This window comes from Bos mutus, chromosome 3, assembly GCF_027580195.1.
Source record: "Bos mutus isolate GX-2022 chromosome 3, NWIPB_WYAK_1.1, whole genome shotgun sequence".
NCBI classification, from domain to species: Eukaryota; Metazoa; Chordata; class Mammalia; order Artiodactyla; family Bovidae; genus Bos; species Bos mutus.
The window spans coordinates 111,293,701-111,312,115 of NC_091619.1; the positions used below are offsets into that span (position 1 = coordinate 111,293,701).

At 48.5% G+C, this 18,415-nt stretch overlaps 1 protein-coding gene across 3 annotated transcripts; it reads right to left on the reverse strand.

Moving 5' to 3' along the window:
* Nucleotides 1-3,504: 3,504 nt before the first annotated feature.
* Nucleotides 3,505-16,329, reverse strand: HJURP (Holliday junction recognition protein). Of its 3 annotated transcripts, none has more exons than XM_070368526.1 (9): nucleotides 16,197-16,329; nucleotides 15,892-15,958; nucleotides 13,249-13,301; nucleotides 11,706-11,799; nucleotides 10,846-10,910; nucleotides 9,416-9,508; nucleotides 8,709-8,793; nucleotides 5,509-7,075; nucleotides 3,505-3,769 (listed from the first exon to the last, which is right to left on the reverse strand). In XM_070368526.1, the coding sequence occupies exons 1-8, from the start codon at nucleotides 16,290-16,292 to the stop codon at nucleotides 5,532-5,534; spliced, it is 2,097 nt and encodes a 698-aa protein (XP_070224627.1). In that variant the 5' UTR covers nucleotides 16,293-16,329; the 3' UTR covers nucleotides 3,505-3,769; nucleotides 5,509-5,531. The 3 variants fall into 3 exon arrangements, with proteins under 3 accessions (XP_070224627.1, XP_070224626.1, XP_070224629.1); XM_070368525.1 differs by having other exon boundaries at nucleotides 3,505-4,844; XM_070368528.1 differs by lacking the exon at nucleotides 13,249-13,301 and adding an exon at nucleotides 15,334-15,432 and having other exon boundaries at nucleotides 3,505-4,844; nucleotides 16,197-16,246.
* Nucleotides 16,330-18,415: the final 2,086 nt, after the last annotated feature.

Consider the following 18,415-nt stretch of genomic DNA (forward strand, 5'->3'; position numbering starts at 1 on the left):
CAGGTCTCTGATCAATTCCATTCATGCCTGTGGAAAACATCTCCAGATGGTTTATAGATCTAAACTCAGAAAGCAAAAATTTAAGACAATATAGTCATTTTGATCATGAGAGTAGGGTAGGATGTCTTTTAAAAGTAATAAGAGAAACCAGTTAAAAATAAAGGATTAACTTTCCTAAGTTATAATATATCTTCTGGGACTTCCCTGGTGATTTAGTGATTAAAACTCCATGCTTCCACTGCAGGGAGCTCAGGTTCTGTCCCTGGTTGGGGAACTAAGAGCCTCATGCCATGCAGTGCAATTAAAAAAAAAATTCTTGAATAAAAATGAAAATATAACATATCAACATAAAAGTTAAAAATAAATTTATCTTCTGTACAATAAAATATCATAAAGTTAAGTAAGTCACAGTTGGAAGAAGTTACTTGCAATTTATATAAAACTAGGTTGGTTCATATAACCAGATTGGTAAACAGAATATACCCAAATCAGTAATACAGCAAATTAAAAAAAACAGTGTCACAAGAGGATGCTTGAAAAGCCAGTAGGAGGCTGGTTTGGGAGGTGACTGGGCTTGAATGAGGTCCTGAGGGTGGGGCCTCCGAGACAAGATTGGTGCCCTTTATAAAAGACACTAGGTAGCTCCTTCTTTCTCCACGTGACATGAGAAGGAAGCCGTCTTCAGGCCAGGAAGTGGGTCCTCCCAGAGTCCAGCTGTGCCCTCTCCTGGATCTCAGCCTTCATCTCCAGAAGCAAAGTTTTGTTGTTTAAGTACCCGGACTCTGGTGTTTTGTGATGGCCGCAGGTGATGTTGCAGTGTAAAGATGTGGGCGGAAAGGGCACATCCATACAGGGAGAGCGTCACCTCCGGTAGGGGGATGGGAAGGAAAGGTGTGCAACTTAATCTTTAATCAACTTAAAACACCATTATACACAGCAATGTATTGACAACCATTTACTCAGGATGTTGGTACATGGGTTTTGTCACTGTATTGTGAATATTTGCAAGATTTTATTTAAAAGTTGCTGCTGCTGCTGCTAAGTCGCTTCAGTCATGTCTGACTCTGTGCGACCCCATAGATGGCAGCCCACCAGGCTCCCCTGTCCCTGGGATTCCAGGCAAGAACACCAGAGTGGGTTTCCATTTCCTTCTCCAATGTGTGAAAGTGAAAAGTGAAAGTGAAGTCACTCAGTCGTGTCCGAATCTTAGCGACCCCATGGACTGTAGCCCACCAGACTCCTCTGTCCATGGGATTTTCCAGGCAAGAGTACTGGAGTGGGGTGCCATTGCCTTCTCCTATTTAAAAGTTACTGTCCATTAAGTAAACTAAAAAGCTTTTGCACAACTAAGGAAACTATAAACAAGATGAAAAAACAACCTTCAGAATTGGAGAAAATTTAGCAAACGAAACAACTGATGAAGGATTAATCTCCAAAACATACAAGCAGCTCCTTCAGCTCAAAACCAGGAAAACAACTCAATCAAAAAGTGGGCAGAGGATCTAATCAGACATTTCTCCAAAGAAGACCCATTGATGACTAATAAACACGTGAAAAGATGCTCAACATCGCTCATTAGTAGAGAAATGCAAATCAAAACTACAATGAGGTATCACCACACTGAGGTCAGAATGGCCATCATCAGAAAAATCCACAAACAATAAATGCTGGAGAATGTGTGGAAAAATGGGAACCCTCCTGCACTGTTAGCAGAAATGCAACTTGATATAGCCACTATGGAGAACAGTATGGAGACTGCTTAAAATACTAGGGATAAAACTACCATATGACCCAACAATCCCACTACTGGGCGTATACCCTGAGAAAACCTTACCTGAAAAGGACACGTGTACCCGTGTTCACTGCAGCGCTATTTACAATAGCGAGGACACGGAAGCAATGTAGATGTCCATTGACAGATGAATGGATAAAGAAGCTGTGGTACATACACACAATGGAATATTACCCAACTATAAAAAGGAATGCATTTGAGTCCGTTCTAATGAGGTGGATGAACCGAGAGCCTGTCATACAGTATGAAGTCGGTCAAGAAGAGAAAGACAAATATCACATATTAACACATATATATGGAACCTAGAAAGATGGTACTTGTGAACTTATCTGCAGGGCAGCAGTAGAGATGCAAACACAGAGGAGAAACTTGTGGACACAGAGGGGAAGGAGTGGGTGGGATGGATTGAGAGAGTAGCATTGAAACACACACATTGCCATAGATGGCCAGTCAAAATGTGTCGTACGATGTGGGAGCTCAAATCCAACATTCTGTGATAACCTAGAGGGGGTGGGATGGGGTGGGAGGTGGAAGGGAGGTTCAAGAGGGAGGGGACATATATACACCTATGGCTGATTTCACGCTAATATAAGGCAGAAAACAGCACAGTATTGTAAAGCAATTATCTGCCAATTAAAAATAAATAAATTTTAACCGTCTGTATCTTATGATGACCTAGATGAGAAACTGTCTTTACAACTGAAAAAAATTAAAACAAGAATTAAAACTTTTAAATGTTGGGATGTCTCTGGTGGTCCAGCGGCTAAGACTCTGCTCCTGATGCAGGGGGCTGGGGTCAGGGAGCTAGATCCTACGTACCACAAGGAAGACTGAAGATCCCGCATGCTGCAAGTAACAACAGGTACAGCCAAATAAATATATAAGTATTTTAAAAAGGGATATTTGCATTTATTAAATTTTTAAAATACTATGTGTATCAAAAAAGTAAACAAAATTAAAGGGTACACAAGTTAAAAAAAAAGTCACTGTGATACTCTATTATAAACAGCTCTAATAAAAATCATGAGCTGTCATAGGTGTTAAGTGGCTGCAGGTGTTTTGGGACATCACAGGACCGTTTATGTTTTCACCTAAAAATATTAAGCTGTTTGCGTTACTTTCATGGGTGAGTTGAACAGTGATTCAATCTGCTACCTCCTAATATTGGAAGGTCTGATGCTGAAGCCGAAGCTCCAGTACTTTGGCCACCTGATGCAAAGAGCCGACTCATTGGAAAAGACCTTGATGCTGGAGAAAGATTGAAGGCAAGATAAGTGGGTGGCAGAGGATGAGATGGTTAGATAGCATCACTGACTCAATGGATATGAATTTGAGCAAACTCTGGGAGACAGTTTCTTGGCCTGGAGAATGCTATGGACTGTATAGTCCATGGGGTCGCAAAGAGTTGCACACCACTGAGCGACTTCCACTGGGAGACAGTGGGGGACAGGGAAGGCTGCTGTGCTGCAGTCCATGGGGTTGCAAAGAGTTGGGCATGACTTAGCGACTGAATAGCAATAACAAATACGGAAGATGCCAAGTCCTGCTGGCCTGAATTTAAAAGGCTAAGCAGCTGGACTTTCTTTCTATGGCTTAAAACTAGGTTTCAGAAAAAACTTCTCTGAGGAAATAGGAAAGGTAAAGGAGGATTTCTGGTCACGTGTAAATTTAACAAAGAAAATATGAGAAAAATAGGCCTGTAAACAATAACATTAAAACTTTATTTGAGCAACTTTATTCAAATAATTTCCAAAAATCCAGAGTCACGTCAATGGAACCAATTTCATTGAAATTTGCTTTGAAGGACAGATAAGTGAAGCAAGTTCTCGGATTTTCTTGAGAATTAAAAAATACACAAAAATCAGTTAGTGCAGAGGGAATACTCCAAAATAACTTGGCAATAGATTTTCAGCTTTGAGTTTTTCTGACACGAAATCATTTGTCTCTTCCATCCTGAAAGATGTGTCATTCTTTCCTCTAGGGGAAAAAAAAAATTCAGTTCAATTTCACTAGAATTCCCAATGCCAGCCCCCCAAAACTTAACTGTTATTTGTGTTAGTCATTCAGTTGTGTTCAACTTTGCAAAACCATGGAACCCACCAGGCTCCTTTGCCCATGGGATTCTCCAAACAAGAATCCTGGAGTGGGTAGCCATTCTCTTTTCCAGGGGAAGATATATTTACTCCATTGAATGTACATGAATATTTGAGTCATTATAAATACCTGAAGGAATGTAAAGGAACAATAGTAACGGTAGTTCCTCAAGCAGGCAACGCAAACTGGCGGTTAAGACCATGGGCTTTCAAATCCTGGCCCAGCCATGCATGCCTGCACGGATTCAGAAGTTAACGCTACGTTTCCTTGGGGACTTCCTTGGTGGCCCAGAGGCTACGACTCCACACTCCCAATGCTGGAGACCCAGTTCAATCCCTGGTGGGGGGGGCTAAGATTCCATGTGCCGCAAGTAAGTACTCTCATGCTGCAAATAAGACCTGGCACAGCTGGAACACACACACTCAAGACCACATTTCCTTATTTATAAAAAGATGAACTAGCACCGCCCATTGGACAGAGCTTATCTAAACAAAGGGTTCAAGTGGGGCTTAAAGAAAGAAGGTGTAAAAAGGGATCAACACAGCCTGGTGCATGGAGTTTGGGCTCACAGCTCAGGAAGATTTGGTCCTTTTCCTCAATAAATATATAATATTTAGCAGAGAATATTAAGTAGGGAGTCCCCTGGACTGCAAGGAGATCCAACCAGTCAATCGAAATCAGTCCTAAATACTCATTGGAGGACTGATGCTGAAGTTGAAGCTCCAAGACTGGCCACCTGATGTGAAGAACTGACTCATGGCCCTGAAAAGACCCTGATGCTGCGAAAGACTGAAGGTGGGAGGAGAAGGGGATGACAGAGGATGAGATGGTTGGATGGCATCACTGAGTCGATGGAGATGAGTTTAAACAAGTTCCAGGAATTGGTGATGGACAGGGAAACCTGGCTTGCTGCAGTACATGTGGGTCACAAAGAGTTGGACATGACTGAGCAACTGAACTGAACTGAAAGAAGAAGAAAATACAGAAAACAGTTAAGCATGTTTGTATCATAGTTCTGGAAGGAGCTGCCAAACCAAACCCAGTCAGGTCCCATCAGCCTGCGGAGCGACGCGGACTTAGATGCGTTGTCAGGACCCCACGTGTGGTGCACTGGAATGCTCTCTGGGGAAGGTGGCTCCCACCTGAGGAAGTTTAGGAACTCACAGCAGCCTGTCCACCCCCACCCCAGCTTGTCTCTGGAGAAAATGGTGCAGACAGCAGAAAGCTTCAGCTTAAGGGACGTGCACAAGCTAAACCGAGGCCGAGGTAGGGGCTCAGACGGGCTTCGATGTGGAGGGCAGGAGGCTGCGGGCTCTCTGCGGGCTGGCTCCTACTCTGTTCTCACAAAGCAGTGACATGTGAGCAGAGAGGCATCAACTCCCAGATCCGTTTCACGCCCAACAGCAATTTTCTGAGTGTGAGATAAAGAAGCTGGAAATGACAGTTTGCCGTGGACGGATAGCGTCTTAAGGGACACTTTTTAGAAATACCCCCAAAGTGCATTCCAGTGGGAAATGTGTAAAAATGCTGATGTTAGAGGAAGGAAAAGAATTTGGGAGAACATTTGGAAAATTAACACCTAAGAGTTGTCAAACACCCACATTCAGCAAAGGGAAACACACCTTCTTCTCTTCCCATTTGGGCTTTAAGAGTCGACCTCCTCCCCGGGCCTTGGCATGGCTCTGCCCACAGGTGAGAAACTCCAGGGTCTGGCCCCCTCTCCGCACACCTGAGGGTCTGATAATCGGCATCGCTTTGTGGGGACCTGATGGCCCGACCCAGCAGCAAGAGCAACATCCATGGATGGAGGGGCCCCAACTGTGTTGGAAGCCAGGGGGCTTTTTACACTCTGCTGGGGTGAGGATGACAGGCTTGGGGGACCCCGACAGCCAGAGTCTGGGTTGAACTTCACTGAGAAGCCTTCTTTTTGATATCGAACTCCCGCACGTGCTTTATCTGAAGGCGCCTGTGTCTGCTGAGGCGACTTTTGGCAATACTGCCGATGAAGCTTGTCAAATTTTTCTTTAATATCATCGTAGCGATCCCTGGCAAAGCCTAGAGGTTGTACCCTGGGTACTGAAATGGCTTTGCTGAGTGATACCGATTCCTGAAACTTTCCCGAATCACTTCCTAGACAAACAAGGTCAACAGTCTGCTCTGGGCGGCCCGCGCTGCAGGTGGGGTTGGTCTTTGAAAGTGAGGGGAAGGACTCACTCTTCGGCAGGCAGCTACCCACTCTGATGGATCTTCTGCCCAGGCCTTCAGAGGCCTCACTCAACCTCTTAGCTTTTGATTTGCAGAGAGGGCTGCTCAGCCTGTGGGCTTCTAAGCCTTGGGGGCTACCAGGGCTCGTGGGACCACCTCGGTACACATCCACAGCCGAGCCAGGTGGGTAAGTCAGGCTGAGCTGCTTCCCAGGACTCAAGCAATACTCCTGATGAAGCTTGTCAAATTTGATCTCAATTTCCTTAAAACGACTCCCCGCCTGGCCCCGTAGGATTCTGGGTCTGGAAGCTATTTTTACAGGAGAAATCAACCACTTTAAGGTCACGAATCTGTTTTCCTGATCAAGAGGAGACAGCACTTTGGAGTCTAAGTAAGTCAATGATGAATGCTTCTGGGGCATTCCCTGAAGCTCCTTCCAAGGTGGAGTGAATGTATGGATCTGGGGTTTGTTTACTTTGAGAAGAGCCCTTCCTGATTTTAAATCTGTCTTAGGCGCAGAAACATCGGGCAAGTTCCCACGATCTCTTAAGGTCCCTGCATCCTCCAGGGGCTCGGAGCAGGGTGGACGTCTCTCCCGGGGGCTCCGCCGAGAGCGCCCCCCTCCTCGGCAGCTTGTTCTGTTCATTCTGCCCTTACACCGGTGCCTCCGCCTGAAGCTCCAGTTCTGGCCGATGAGCGTCTTGGTGGAGATGATGCAGGAGGGCCTGGCGCCCAGCAGCCGGCTCATGGAGTGCAGCATGCCTGCGTACAGGTCGCTGAGCGTCGCGTTGCACACGTCCTCCCCCTTGGAGCAGGGGCTGCTTGAGAAGCTGCCGCCACCGGTCCCGTGTAAGGGGATGCCGTCACCCCTCGGCATCATGGCCTGGCCTGCTGAGCAGGAGTGAGAGGCGTCACCCTCCCTGGGTGATGGAGGTGGCTGGAGTGGACCACCAGGGCGGTCTTCAGAGATGTCCTTGCAGTATCCTGGAGAAACACACACACAAGGCAAAGCCGCATGACCACTCACAGCCATCCACATGCAGAGATCAGTTTCCCTGGGTGGCTCCCGTGACAAAGAATCTGCCTGCAACGCTGGAGACCCAGGGTTCAAGCCTGGGGTCAGCAAGATCCTGTGGAGGAGGGCGTGGCAACCCACTCTGGTATTCTTGCCTGGAGAATCTCATGGACAGAGGAGCCTGGCGGGCTATAGTCCATGGGGTCACAGAGACTTGGCCACGACTGAGCGACTGACACTTTCACACACAGAGATCAGGGAAATGAAGGCTGGATCATGACCAGCATGGGTTTTTTAAAAAAGTTATTAGTTTTAACTGAGATATAATTCACATATAACATTATGTTAGTTTCAGGAGTATAACATTGTGATTTTTTTTTTAAAGCAATACAAAAAAAATAAAAGCAACAAAATTTCACAAATATTTGGGAATAGATTCTTCTCAGAGATTTTTTTTCTAGCTATCAAAACAATTCACTGTCCATTGACCTTCCTAAAAGGAGTCTTTCTTCCCTGTATGACGGTTTAGAAATGGTTTTCTTGACCTTGCCTGCCGACAGGAGTGTGTGGGGAAGGGATTTGTTGTTGCTTAGTCGCTCAGTCGTGCCTGCCTCTTTGTGGCCCCATGGGCTGTAACCCACTAAACTCCTCTGTCCATGGGATTTCCCAGGCAAGAATACTGGCATGGGTAGCCATTTCCTTCTCCAGGGCATCTTCCCGACCCAGGGACTGAACCCACATCTCCTGCATCGGCAGGCAGATTCTTTACAGCTGAGTCAGTGGGAAAGCCAGAGAAAAACACAGGCCTCCTGAATACAGCTCTTCGCACAGCTTTGACTTTTGCATCATGTTAAATGTTTTATATATTAAAAAAGTGAAATCAAACCAACAAAGATGAGGATAACTCTAAAGATGAACATAGGAGGGAAAAATGACCCTATCTCTCTGTCAAACTGACAACAATCAGAAGAGAAAATAGAATCCAAATAACCCTGAACATGGTCCCCCTGTGGGACAAGGTCTGAGGATAAAAATGCTGCTTGGAGATCCAGAACCTTCTTTGGCTCATTGTCGAGTAGAGTCTATACCAGGTGCTGTGATTCTGAAGCTGCTTGGTGCTTTGTGACCAACCAAATGAGCACCACTGTCAAGGAGGAGGGAGGCCACTCTGGAGTCAGGGTGGGGGATGAAGGGCTCAGAACCCCTGGGGACAGGTCAGAAGATCCAAAGCCAGAGTGGAAGGGGCTCCTCCAGGCTGAACGTGAGTTGAAAATGGAGAATAGATTCCAATATGTGAATTAAAAAAAAGTCCATGAGTTCTTACTGATTCTGGAAAAGTTAGAAGGAAAAGCATGTTGGGAAGAATAAAGTAAGGGGAAAAAAGGAAACAGAAGGGACAGAGTTCAGCCTGTTTTATAGAAGAATGCCAGCAAAGGGGCCTTCCTTTCTTGGTAATAATGCACCTACGACGCGCACGTGTCTCTGACAGTTCACGGTGATGAAACGTGCCCAGCAAACACGGGGGTGGGGTGGCGGATGGTGCCCAGCTAAGGCGCTGTCAAGCTTCTGAAAGTGAATGGTCTGCTTCTATGTCGCACTTACCCTGGGCAGGTCTGGTGGGCAAGGCCAATGATGGGGCCAGGGTCACATGGGTGTCCTTTCCCTCTCCGTAACCAGCACACTGAAACTAAAGCAAATGACTTTAACAAAAAGAAAACAGAAAAGTCGCTCAGTCGTGTCTGATTCTTTGCGACCCCACAGACTGTAGCCTACCAGGCTCCTCTGTCCATGGGATATTTCCAGGCAAGAGTACTGGAGTAGGTTGCCATTTCCTTCTCCAGGGGATCTTCCTGACCCAGGGATCGAACCCAGCTCTCCCACATTGGAGGCAGATGCTTTACCATCTGAGCTACCAGGGAAGCCAAAGCAAATGACTTTAACAAAGGCTTTGCGAAGCGTCAGCTCTGGCCGCCCCATCCCCCAGTATCAAGCCCACAGGAACTGCTCCCCAACCACAGATGGAGCATGACCGAACCGGGATGAATTGTGCAGCTTCAAAACCCTCTGCCCAAGGGCTGGGGCCCTAGTGGACCCTGTGAGCAGCCCAGAACATGGTGGGCAGCCGATTCCGCTGCCTGAGGGGACCCGGAGTGTCTACTCAGGAAGAGCAGGCGTCGGGGAGGCTGTGAGCCAAAGAGTTTGGAAACTGAGATGGTCTTTACAGGCTCTGGAGTAAACCAGACATAATCACACCTCACTGGGTCTCTAGCCTACAGTTTGCTCTGAGGACACACTCAGGGACACATTACCTCCAAACACCCTTCATCCTGCAGTAGGATATCCACTTGCGTCAAGTACTTCCTTCTCAGCTCATTTTTCGAAGGGCTCCAGGGCACTGCAGGCTGACACCGAGACAGAAGTCAGTATCTGTGAGTGCTGTTGGGCATGGCTGAGCTCTGGGATTCGGGAATGTACTGGCACAGTCAGCAATGTATATGTGTTTACATGGAGTTCCTCAAAGTCACTTCTGCACTTCCCGCTGTTATCAGTACAGAGTGTTCCAGCCCCTCTGAAAATCTACCTGACCTGGGATCCAGCTTTAGGGAATTTACCCAGTGGGACCAATTCAAAAGGAAATAGAAAAACAAAACATACCAGTTTGGAGAAGTTTTTGACAATATGACTAGCATCAGAAAAAAAAAAAGAATCAATAATCTTAGGTGAGTTTTGGACACAACTGCTAGGGCCAATCCCAGCTGCTGCGTCTACCAGACAAGAAGTTCAGTGGCTTCCCCGCAGTCCAGTGGTTAAGACTCTGTGCTTCCACTGCACGGGGTATGGGTTCGATCCCTGGTCAGGGAACTAAGATCCCATGTGCCACATCCAAAATACAAAATCAGAAAAGAAAAAACAACAACAAAAGAAGTTCACTGTCCGACTCAGGGGACAGGGACGGTGGCCTCTCCTGCCCCTCACCTGCTGTGCATTGGAAATAGGGGCCTCGGTCTCTGATGTGCACCGGGGGCGGGGGCAGGGGTGAGGAGTCAGGGCCGGGGCTGCAGCTGGTGTGGGGGGAACATTAATACCCCAGGGAAAGGCTGGCACCTCGACTGCCTACTCCCCTTCACTACCACTCCGACAAAATACCTCTAAAAGCAGCCCTCTCCTCGCCCAGGGCCACCCCCCGATTCTAGTTAGACATGACAGGTCACACCTGGGTGCATGGGAAACCTCTCAAAAGGAGTGAGTTTAGAGGAAAGCCACACGCCAGCTGTTCTAGCATCTGACCCGGAGGGCAGGTTAGAGACTTGGGTGGATTCTGTCCTGTGCGTCTCGTCTATCCCGAGGGCTGACCCGGAAACAGTCCACAGAGCACCTCCCCTGTGACAGCATCTCTACGGGGTACGACCGACCTAGAACCCAGCTCTCCACACGGCGAGGTTTGTCCAGGCCAAAGGCGTGCTGGGAACCACAGCTGGGCTTGTTCTGTGTGCAGAGCAGCACTCAACATTGACAAAGGCCCGGTAAGACAGGCTCGATCCTGGGCCGTAAGTGCTAACCTGAGAAGGGGCAACTTGCTGCCTTAGGGGATCTGCATGGGGGGTGCTGAGACTTGAGGGGTGGCGTTAGCAAAGAGTGAGCCTCAGAAGCGGGCCTGGAGGAACATGCGGGTCACTAGAATGTTCACCTGTCCCTAAGCCCCAACTCCGTCCCTTCGTTAACAAAAGACAGGGCTCACCATTAAGTTCCCAGCAATCACTTCTCCCTGGAAGAAAGTTGTATCAGCATCACTGCTTTTTGAATCTAGAAGCAAAAGAGGAAATTTCCATCAGAATGTCTTAAGAAAGCATGTATATTTTCTCCTAAGGATAGTTTTGGCATTACTTGAGTATATACTGCTGTGAAAACTCCTGTTGCTTCAAGCGGCCCCTTGTAACAGGGACGCAGTCATCTGTGGCCACGCAGAGAAGCCATCAGAAGAGGAATATGCCCCGAGTCAGGGACACCAGGGAAAGCAGCTTTTTGTAAAACCTCTGCTCTTTCGATGGCCTCTCATCCTGAAAGTTGAGTGCCTGTAGGCCAGCACCGTCTAATAGAACTTTCTGCAATGATGGAAAAGTCCCCCCTGCTGTCCAGTATGGCAGCCACGAGCCACACGTGGCGGCTGAACACTTGGAATATGGCTAGTGAGGCTGGGAACTGCATTTTAAATTTGACTTCATTTTAAATGAATTCTAATAGTCATGGGTGGCTGGACACCTGGACAGTTCAACTTAAGAACCTAATTATATTAAGGAGCCCAGGGAATTCACGGACCTAAGGCTTTACGGAGTTGAAATCTGGATTAATGCTGGTAAAGCAATGACACCCACGAGCAAACATCTCTGGAGTCTTTCTGCGTCCAGCAGCGTGACGTAACTGTGAGTGAGACGGCTCCCTAGGTGAGTTGAAAAGGAACCAAGGGACTTTTCAGAGGTTTTAGTTTTTCAAATAGACTTGGAGTGAGGAGCCTAGACTTGGAGGTGGAGGCAGACAGAGACACATCCCCCCATCAGCCCCCACACCCCAATACAGCTTTCCAGCACCAGGACCACTCACCGTCGGCTGGTGTGTCAGGAGGGGGAAGCTCAAGATCTCCGGCTGGGACTCGCACGGACCCATCTGTCCTGCCATCCATCTTCACCGGAGAGCCCTTAATAAGATAAGCTTGGTTCAGACATAACGTATTTCAAAGCAAATGTCAAGTAAAACACCTCCGATCCCCACCTTTAGTGTATGAGAGAAAAGGCAGCTTTTCGGGGGCTTCTCTTTTAGAACATTCCAGCATCTAAGGCCTCAAGACTCCTAGCAGATAGTTGAGCTTCCCCTTGGAGAAGGAACAGAGCTGTCTTCCTCTGGTGGTACCCAGGGCTGCTGTCTCAGAAACCACTTGGATGGTGACTGATGGGAGCAGGAAAGTGAGAGTGACCAGGTCCAGCTCGGCCCTGGCATGGCGGTGAGCTCAGGGCCCAAACCAAACAGGATAGCACGGTCCCCAGACCCTCAGGTAGAAGCTGGAAATTCCAGAGGCCCCTGGGGGACTTTCTGTGACTTTTAATCTTAACAGTGGCTTGACCTCCACGTCGTGAGACCTACAATTCATTTAAAAGCTTCAGCGTGGGTGGGACCCTGGCATATGGAGCCACCTTCCAGCTGAACTCCAGCTACAGGGCGGTCAGCTGTCCTGACCAGGACCCAGCCTGCAGGGTGGAAGTCCTTTTTTTTGGAAGGAGGTGGTACACTCCCCACCCACCCCCGAGAGCCTGATCTGCCCACCAGCCTTGGTAGTTGTATTGCATTGCATTAGTCGCTCAGCCGTGTCCAACTTTTTGTGAGCCCATGGACTGTAGCCTGCCAGACTTCTGTCCATGGGATTCTCCAGGCAAGAATACTGGAGTGGATTGCCATCCCTTTCTCCAAGCCTTTCTAGTAACCATAACTAATGCCATGGATGGGCTCTTGTTAGGGAAATTTGAGAATTCAAGATGCCAGATTGGCTAAAATCTTTTAGGCCACCTAGCCTTGCAAGGGCAGGAGTGAGAACATGGCGAGGCCTGTCCCTTTAAGGGCGGCCCTGGGGCATCACCTCCTCGATGTCTGTGAACCCTGTCTGGGGAGGTCACTGCCTTTGCTCCGGGAGAAATGGGACCTGATGGAGTTTCCGGAGCTGTCCTGTGTCTGGAAGCGTCACAGTTGCAGCAGAAGACATGCGTCTCAGTAAATCCTTACACACAAGAAATCAGGGTGGTTAACATGAGAAAGGGGCTTCCGTGGTGGCTCAGACCCTAAAAGAGTCCGCCGGCAATGCAGGAAACCCCAGTTCAGTTCCTGGGTTGGGAAGTTCCCTTGCAGAAGGGATAGGCTACCCACTCCAGTATTCTTGCCTGGAGAATCCCCATGGGTGGAGGAGCCTGGGGGGCTACAGTCCACAGGGTTGCAAAGAGTCGGACACAACTGAGCGACTGAAAACACAAGGTGGGGAAACCATGGAACAACGCACCCCAGTGGCCCCTGGGTGCAGCTCCAGCTCATCTCCACCTTTATTCACATCAACCGTCCTCTCCAGCAAGGCATGCTGGCAATAAAACTTGACATTAAATACCTGCATGTGTCCTGTGCTTCTCTTCACTAGTCCTCCACCCCAAATTCGCAATCCTTAAAAAAACAAATAGTAATTACCATTTAAGTCATCATGAACACTGAGCTTCAGCTTAATTTGTACTCAAAGAAAACCTAAGGGACAGGCAAAGGAAAGATCTAATTAGACGGAGATCTAACCAAACCACATTACTGACATTCTCTTGTTTCTCATCTTCATGAGGTTGAAAGTCTCAAAGAGGAAAATCTCATCTCTGTGAGATTTCAAAAATCCACACCAGACAAATTTATCATGAACAAAAATCTCTCCTGCCTGTAGGGAGCAGCTCGTTGAACCCAGGATTAAGCCAGAAATGAAACAGAAACAAGGAACGTATGTATGCCAAGCACTGTCCTCAGAACACATGTACTGAGAGCAATCTATATACTACAGAGAGAGAGATACTGAAGGCACTTTCCAAGGGCAAACTTTCTACTCCATGGACAGAATAAGTGCTTTCTTGGGGCGACCTACACATTGTAGAACAAGTCACAGGCACAGGAGTAAACACCGAGTTTTGGAGCCCTGCACTCACTAGCCAGCAGAATCTGGGCAAGATACTCCCCAGACCTCCACAGGCTCCTAGGTAAATTCAAATGAATAAAGAATGGATCATTGAGTTGCAAGGCTTGAGATGGTTGTTGATAACAGCAGCAAAGATTCACTTGGTGCTTACTGGTCCAGGCTCTAATCTAAATCTTCTCCAAGTACACCACATTCAGCATTCACAACTCACAGACACATGCCTTGTATGCTACTCCTAATTCCTTTGGATAGACACTCACCAAGTTCACTGTATAGATGGAGACAGAGGCAAGGAGAAAGTGAAATAACCAGCCCAGGCTATTAGCCCGCATGGTATGGCCCGGCTGGGAACCCGGGAGGAGTGACTCTCTACTATGCCTTTTGGCCTTTCCAGAACAGAGTGACCCCTGGCAGAGATGCATGGACTCAAATCAGATCTTTGCTACTTTGGCTGAGTGACACGTGCAAGTTCCTTGATTTCTCTCTGCTGGACTCTCTTCTATGAAACAACGATCCTAATAGTGCCTACCCTGCAGGGTTGTTGAGAATCAAAAACCTGTGACTGTTAGAAGCCTACCCTACTGTGTAGATTGGAACTTGCTTTAAATTACAGGAATTCGCCCTGCAAGGGTGGTGAGCTAGCACGTAATCAGGAAGACCACTCCCTGAGTACCTCTTCAGGGAAAGCTACAGGTCAGGGGACCTGTGCTCCCATCAGCAAGAAGGTTGTAGGAACAAAGAACCACGGAATCCACATTTAGCATTACTGTCAGTGAATCTGTACAAGCTCTCCAGGAGGTCTTCCACATAAGTGCTTCCTGCTTTGGCTACTGTTCTTGTTCTTATCTAACTGGAGTTGGAAATGAGTTTTCACTGGTGAAATTAGTGATGTTTAAGATTCGTGGATTGACCAAAATATTTCAGACACTGCCCATCTTTCCATAAACAAGTCAAGAGAACACACTAAAGCCTATTGATAGCACACTTAGGGATGATTTCTACATACTCCTGTGTCCAGCCTTAAGGTTAGACACAGGCCAGATGAACAAAAAAACTTTCTGTTGGAATACATTAGCTTGTCTATAAAAACTTTTCACTTAGGGTGTGGCTGGTCCAGCTAAGAAAGCAGAGCCAGGATTCCATTTCATTAGGAACTGATTTGTGTCTGTCTGTCCAGTGTACAGCAGAACTGGGTCTGAGATTTGCTTTCATTAGTAGGTAAAATTGAGTCAGTAATAAGGCTGAAGGGCTTCCTGGGTGGCTCAGCGGTAATGAATCTGCCCACAATGCAGGCGACACAGGAGACGTGGGTTCAGTCCCTGGGTCGGGAAGATCCCCTGGAGGATGGCATGGCAACCCATTCCAGTATTCTTGCCTGGAGAATCCCATGGACAAAGAAACCTGGCGGGCTACAGTCCACAGGGTTTCAAAGAGTCGGACATGGCTGAAGTGACTCAGCACGCACGCACAAGGCTGAATGATAGACACTGACCTCACCCAGTGCAAATTTTCCCAGGTATTTACCCAAAAGAATCCATGATTTAAGTCTGTTTGCAACATCAAGCATTAAACAGGATGGCTCCTTCTCCTTGGATGCAGGTCAAATTCCAAAGTACTCAGAACCTCAAGTTAAACAGGTCAAATAACAGTCAATAGAGTGTTCACTAGTGCCAGGCTCCATCTCCTGTAAATGTCACAATATCTAGCCAAGCAGCTGTTACTGTCACTATCTTTCCACTTTACAGATGAAGAAACCAACTCACAACCTGGCTAAAGCAATAGCCCAAGCTGAGATGGCTATTAAATGACCAGCCGGGATGCTAAACCCAGACAAGGGCATTTTTAACCAGGATGCATCTATGTGTCATCGGAATTCTGTCTTCATAAATAACTATTGGAAATAAGTAATTTAAGTGATTGATAGGTTCAAGGGAACTAGAGATGTATTAATGCTTATTAGGTGAACAGGTTTATTTTCAAAAGAGCAGGGACAGCATTCCAAACTCTATTAAGACACTATTCCAGTTACACACTTAACCATAAATAATTCAGAAAGGCTGGGGTGGGGGTGCTGATTCGTACCCTGGGGCGTCTGGTAGGTCAGCGTGGACATCTGAATCACCGGGCCGTCCTCGAAGGGCTGGTTGTACTGCGGGAGAGGAAGAAGGGGCATCCCATCATATGGGAGGGCGGAGAGGAACCCCTGACCCGGGCTGAGAAGGCGCCAGCGCGAGGCTGTAAGTCTACGGAGCCCCGAAGCACCCCCCCCACCCCCACCCCAACCCCTCGGTCCCCCACCCCGACCAGTCCCTCTGCCCCACGGTCCCTGCCTCCTCCTCCCGCCCCTCCTCCTTCCCCCTCCATCCCGCCAGCGGGAGGGGACGCACCTTCTCTATCAGCTGCTGCATGCGCCTCTGGAAGCGGCAGCGGCTGTCCCGGAGCTTCATCAGCAGCTCGTCCTCCGACAGGACCTCGCCCTCCATGGCGCGCAGACCAGAGCCCCACCCCAGCAGGAAGCCGAACTAGGAACATCGGCCCGCGTAGCGATTCAAATAGCCCTTCCGACACGCCCCTCAAGTCTCCCATTGGCTGTTTCTTGAAATATCGACCTCTGATTGGGCCTTTCAAACAGGTGGCGTCTCTCCCTCCCGGCCAATCCGTGCCCTCGTTTCCGACCCCGCCCTGCCCGGGGAGTGCCCCGGGAGCGGTTAGGGGAGGAGGAGGGGTGGGGGTGTGGGAAGCGGTCTGCAGCGGCTCGCTGGGAGTTTGGTGGCCTGGTGTTACCTGGGCGAGTCCTCTGCCTGTTCATCAGTATAGAGCCAGACGAGTAAGATTTCCCCCGTCGTGCACCGGCGATGTCCAAGCGACTTGCTCTGGGACTCGCCGCCTGTTGCGGGGGACCAGCCCTTCACCTCAACGTGGCCATAGACCCTGCCGGGTGGGCCGGCTTCCTCGCCCCTCCCGCCTCGGGTCCTCGTTAACGAGAGCTGAAAAAGACATCACGGGATTACAAACGCGCAAGGAGGCAGGAGAGTGGACATGCCTTTAGAAAATAAACGTCCCACGATCCAGGAAACTCTCATACGGTATTTTTATTAACCCCTGGCACATAATTTTCGTACATGGTTTTTATTGCATACTCGACTCCATTGGTATTAATTTTGTAGTGTTTTCTCTAGAGAATGGATAATTCAGCGCCATCACAGAGCCCGTATTTATGTGTTTGTGCTGATTATACTATGCTGCTGCTACTGCTAAGTCACTCCAGTCGTGTCTGACTCTGTGCGACCCCATAGACGGCAGCCCACCAGGCTCCCCCGTCCCTGGGATTCTCCAGGCAAGAACACTAGACTGGGTTGCCATTTCCTTCTCCAATGCATGAAAGTGAAAAGTGAAAGTGAAGTCGCTCAGTCGTGTCCGACTCCTAGCGACCCCATGGATTGCAGCCTACCAGGCTCCTCTGTCCATGGGATTTTCCAGGCAAGAGTACTGGAGTGGGTTGCCATTGCCTTCTCCGTGATTATACCATAATATGGGATAAAAATGAGTATAACTTGGAGCACGATCAGGACTCTTAGGTGGGGCTCTTCACCTCCTCTCAGCCTGCACCCCCATGCTATCATGCGATCCAGCAGATATTAGGGGAGAAGTGGGAATGAGAACATCCGGGGCCCATGTAGGAAATATATTGCAATGGACCCAGAGATATGCTGCCTAATTCCTTCTGCCCCCTTCCGCGCCAGGCCCCAGAGGCCAGGAGAGTTTTTCCTGGGCACCTGCTGCTGTCTTCAAAGATTGCCTCAGTTGTAGAGAGCCCCTCACCCAAGATCCTGCAACTCCAAGGCGGCTTAAATCCAATAAGGGCTCCAAGTGGGAACCTGAAGGGCTCCAGGTTGGTCTTTTCAGCCAACAAAGATCGATCTTATGGGCCATCCTATTAGTTTGCCTGAGACAAACGGACTGGTCTTTCCCTTCCTTCCACAGCCGCAATCTGGAGGATACTCCCTAGCAAAGATCCTTCACCGTTAACTCCTTCTCCCCATCTGCTCCCAGGAGATTCCCACCTGTAACAAGCACCTTGCTGCAAGTGGCCACTGAATCTATGCACCCCTTTGTAGCTTTCCCAATTTTCACAAATAGTATCAGTTTTCTGTCCCTTCTTCCCTTGGGAGCGCTCATAAGTTTAGCGTGCTGTGTTTCCGTATAAATTCGCTTGGGACATTTAACTCATCACATTTAGAGACTCGAGAGGTCCAAACTGACCTCTCCTAGGACTTGGTCCTCACTCCTAGGAAACCACTCCCAGAGTACTGGGCTTCCCTCCCTCACTTCACGGTCTTATCCAAGGATCTGCTTCTACCCCAGGGGCTCCTGGACAGCGTCTCAATCTCAAACTGGTACCTTTAATGGAACATACCCACTTTGGCCACACCCCTCTGAACCAGCTGAAGCATGTGCATTGACCCTGCTGGTCTCCGTCCTCTATGACAGCTTCCCACGTGCCACAATCCAAAATGGTGGCCCAGCTAAGGAAGACGGACCCTCCCAGCACCCCCCCCCCCACCAACCTGCACCCCCACGATGCTCCTAATTTGACACCATTGCT

Coding starts and splice junctions, on each gene's coding strand:
- HJURP (XM_070368526.1), bottom strand. CDS start 16,292: ATGGAGGGCGAGGTCCTGTCGGAGGACGAGCTGCTGATGAAGCTCCGG. Junction 15,959..16,196: donor TGCAGCAGCTGATAGAGAAG/GTGCGTCCCCTC, acceptor CCTCTCCCGCAG/TACAACCAGCCCTTCGAGGA. Junction 13,302..15,891: donor GACCTACCAGACGCCCCAGG/GTACGAATCAGC, acceptor TGTTTTTTTAAG/GATTGCGAATTTGGGGTGGA.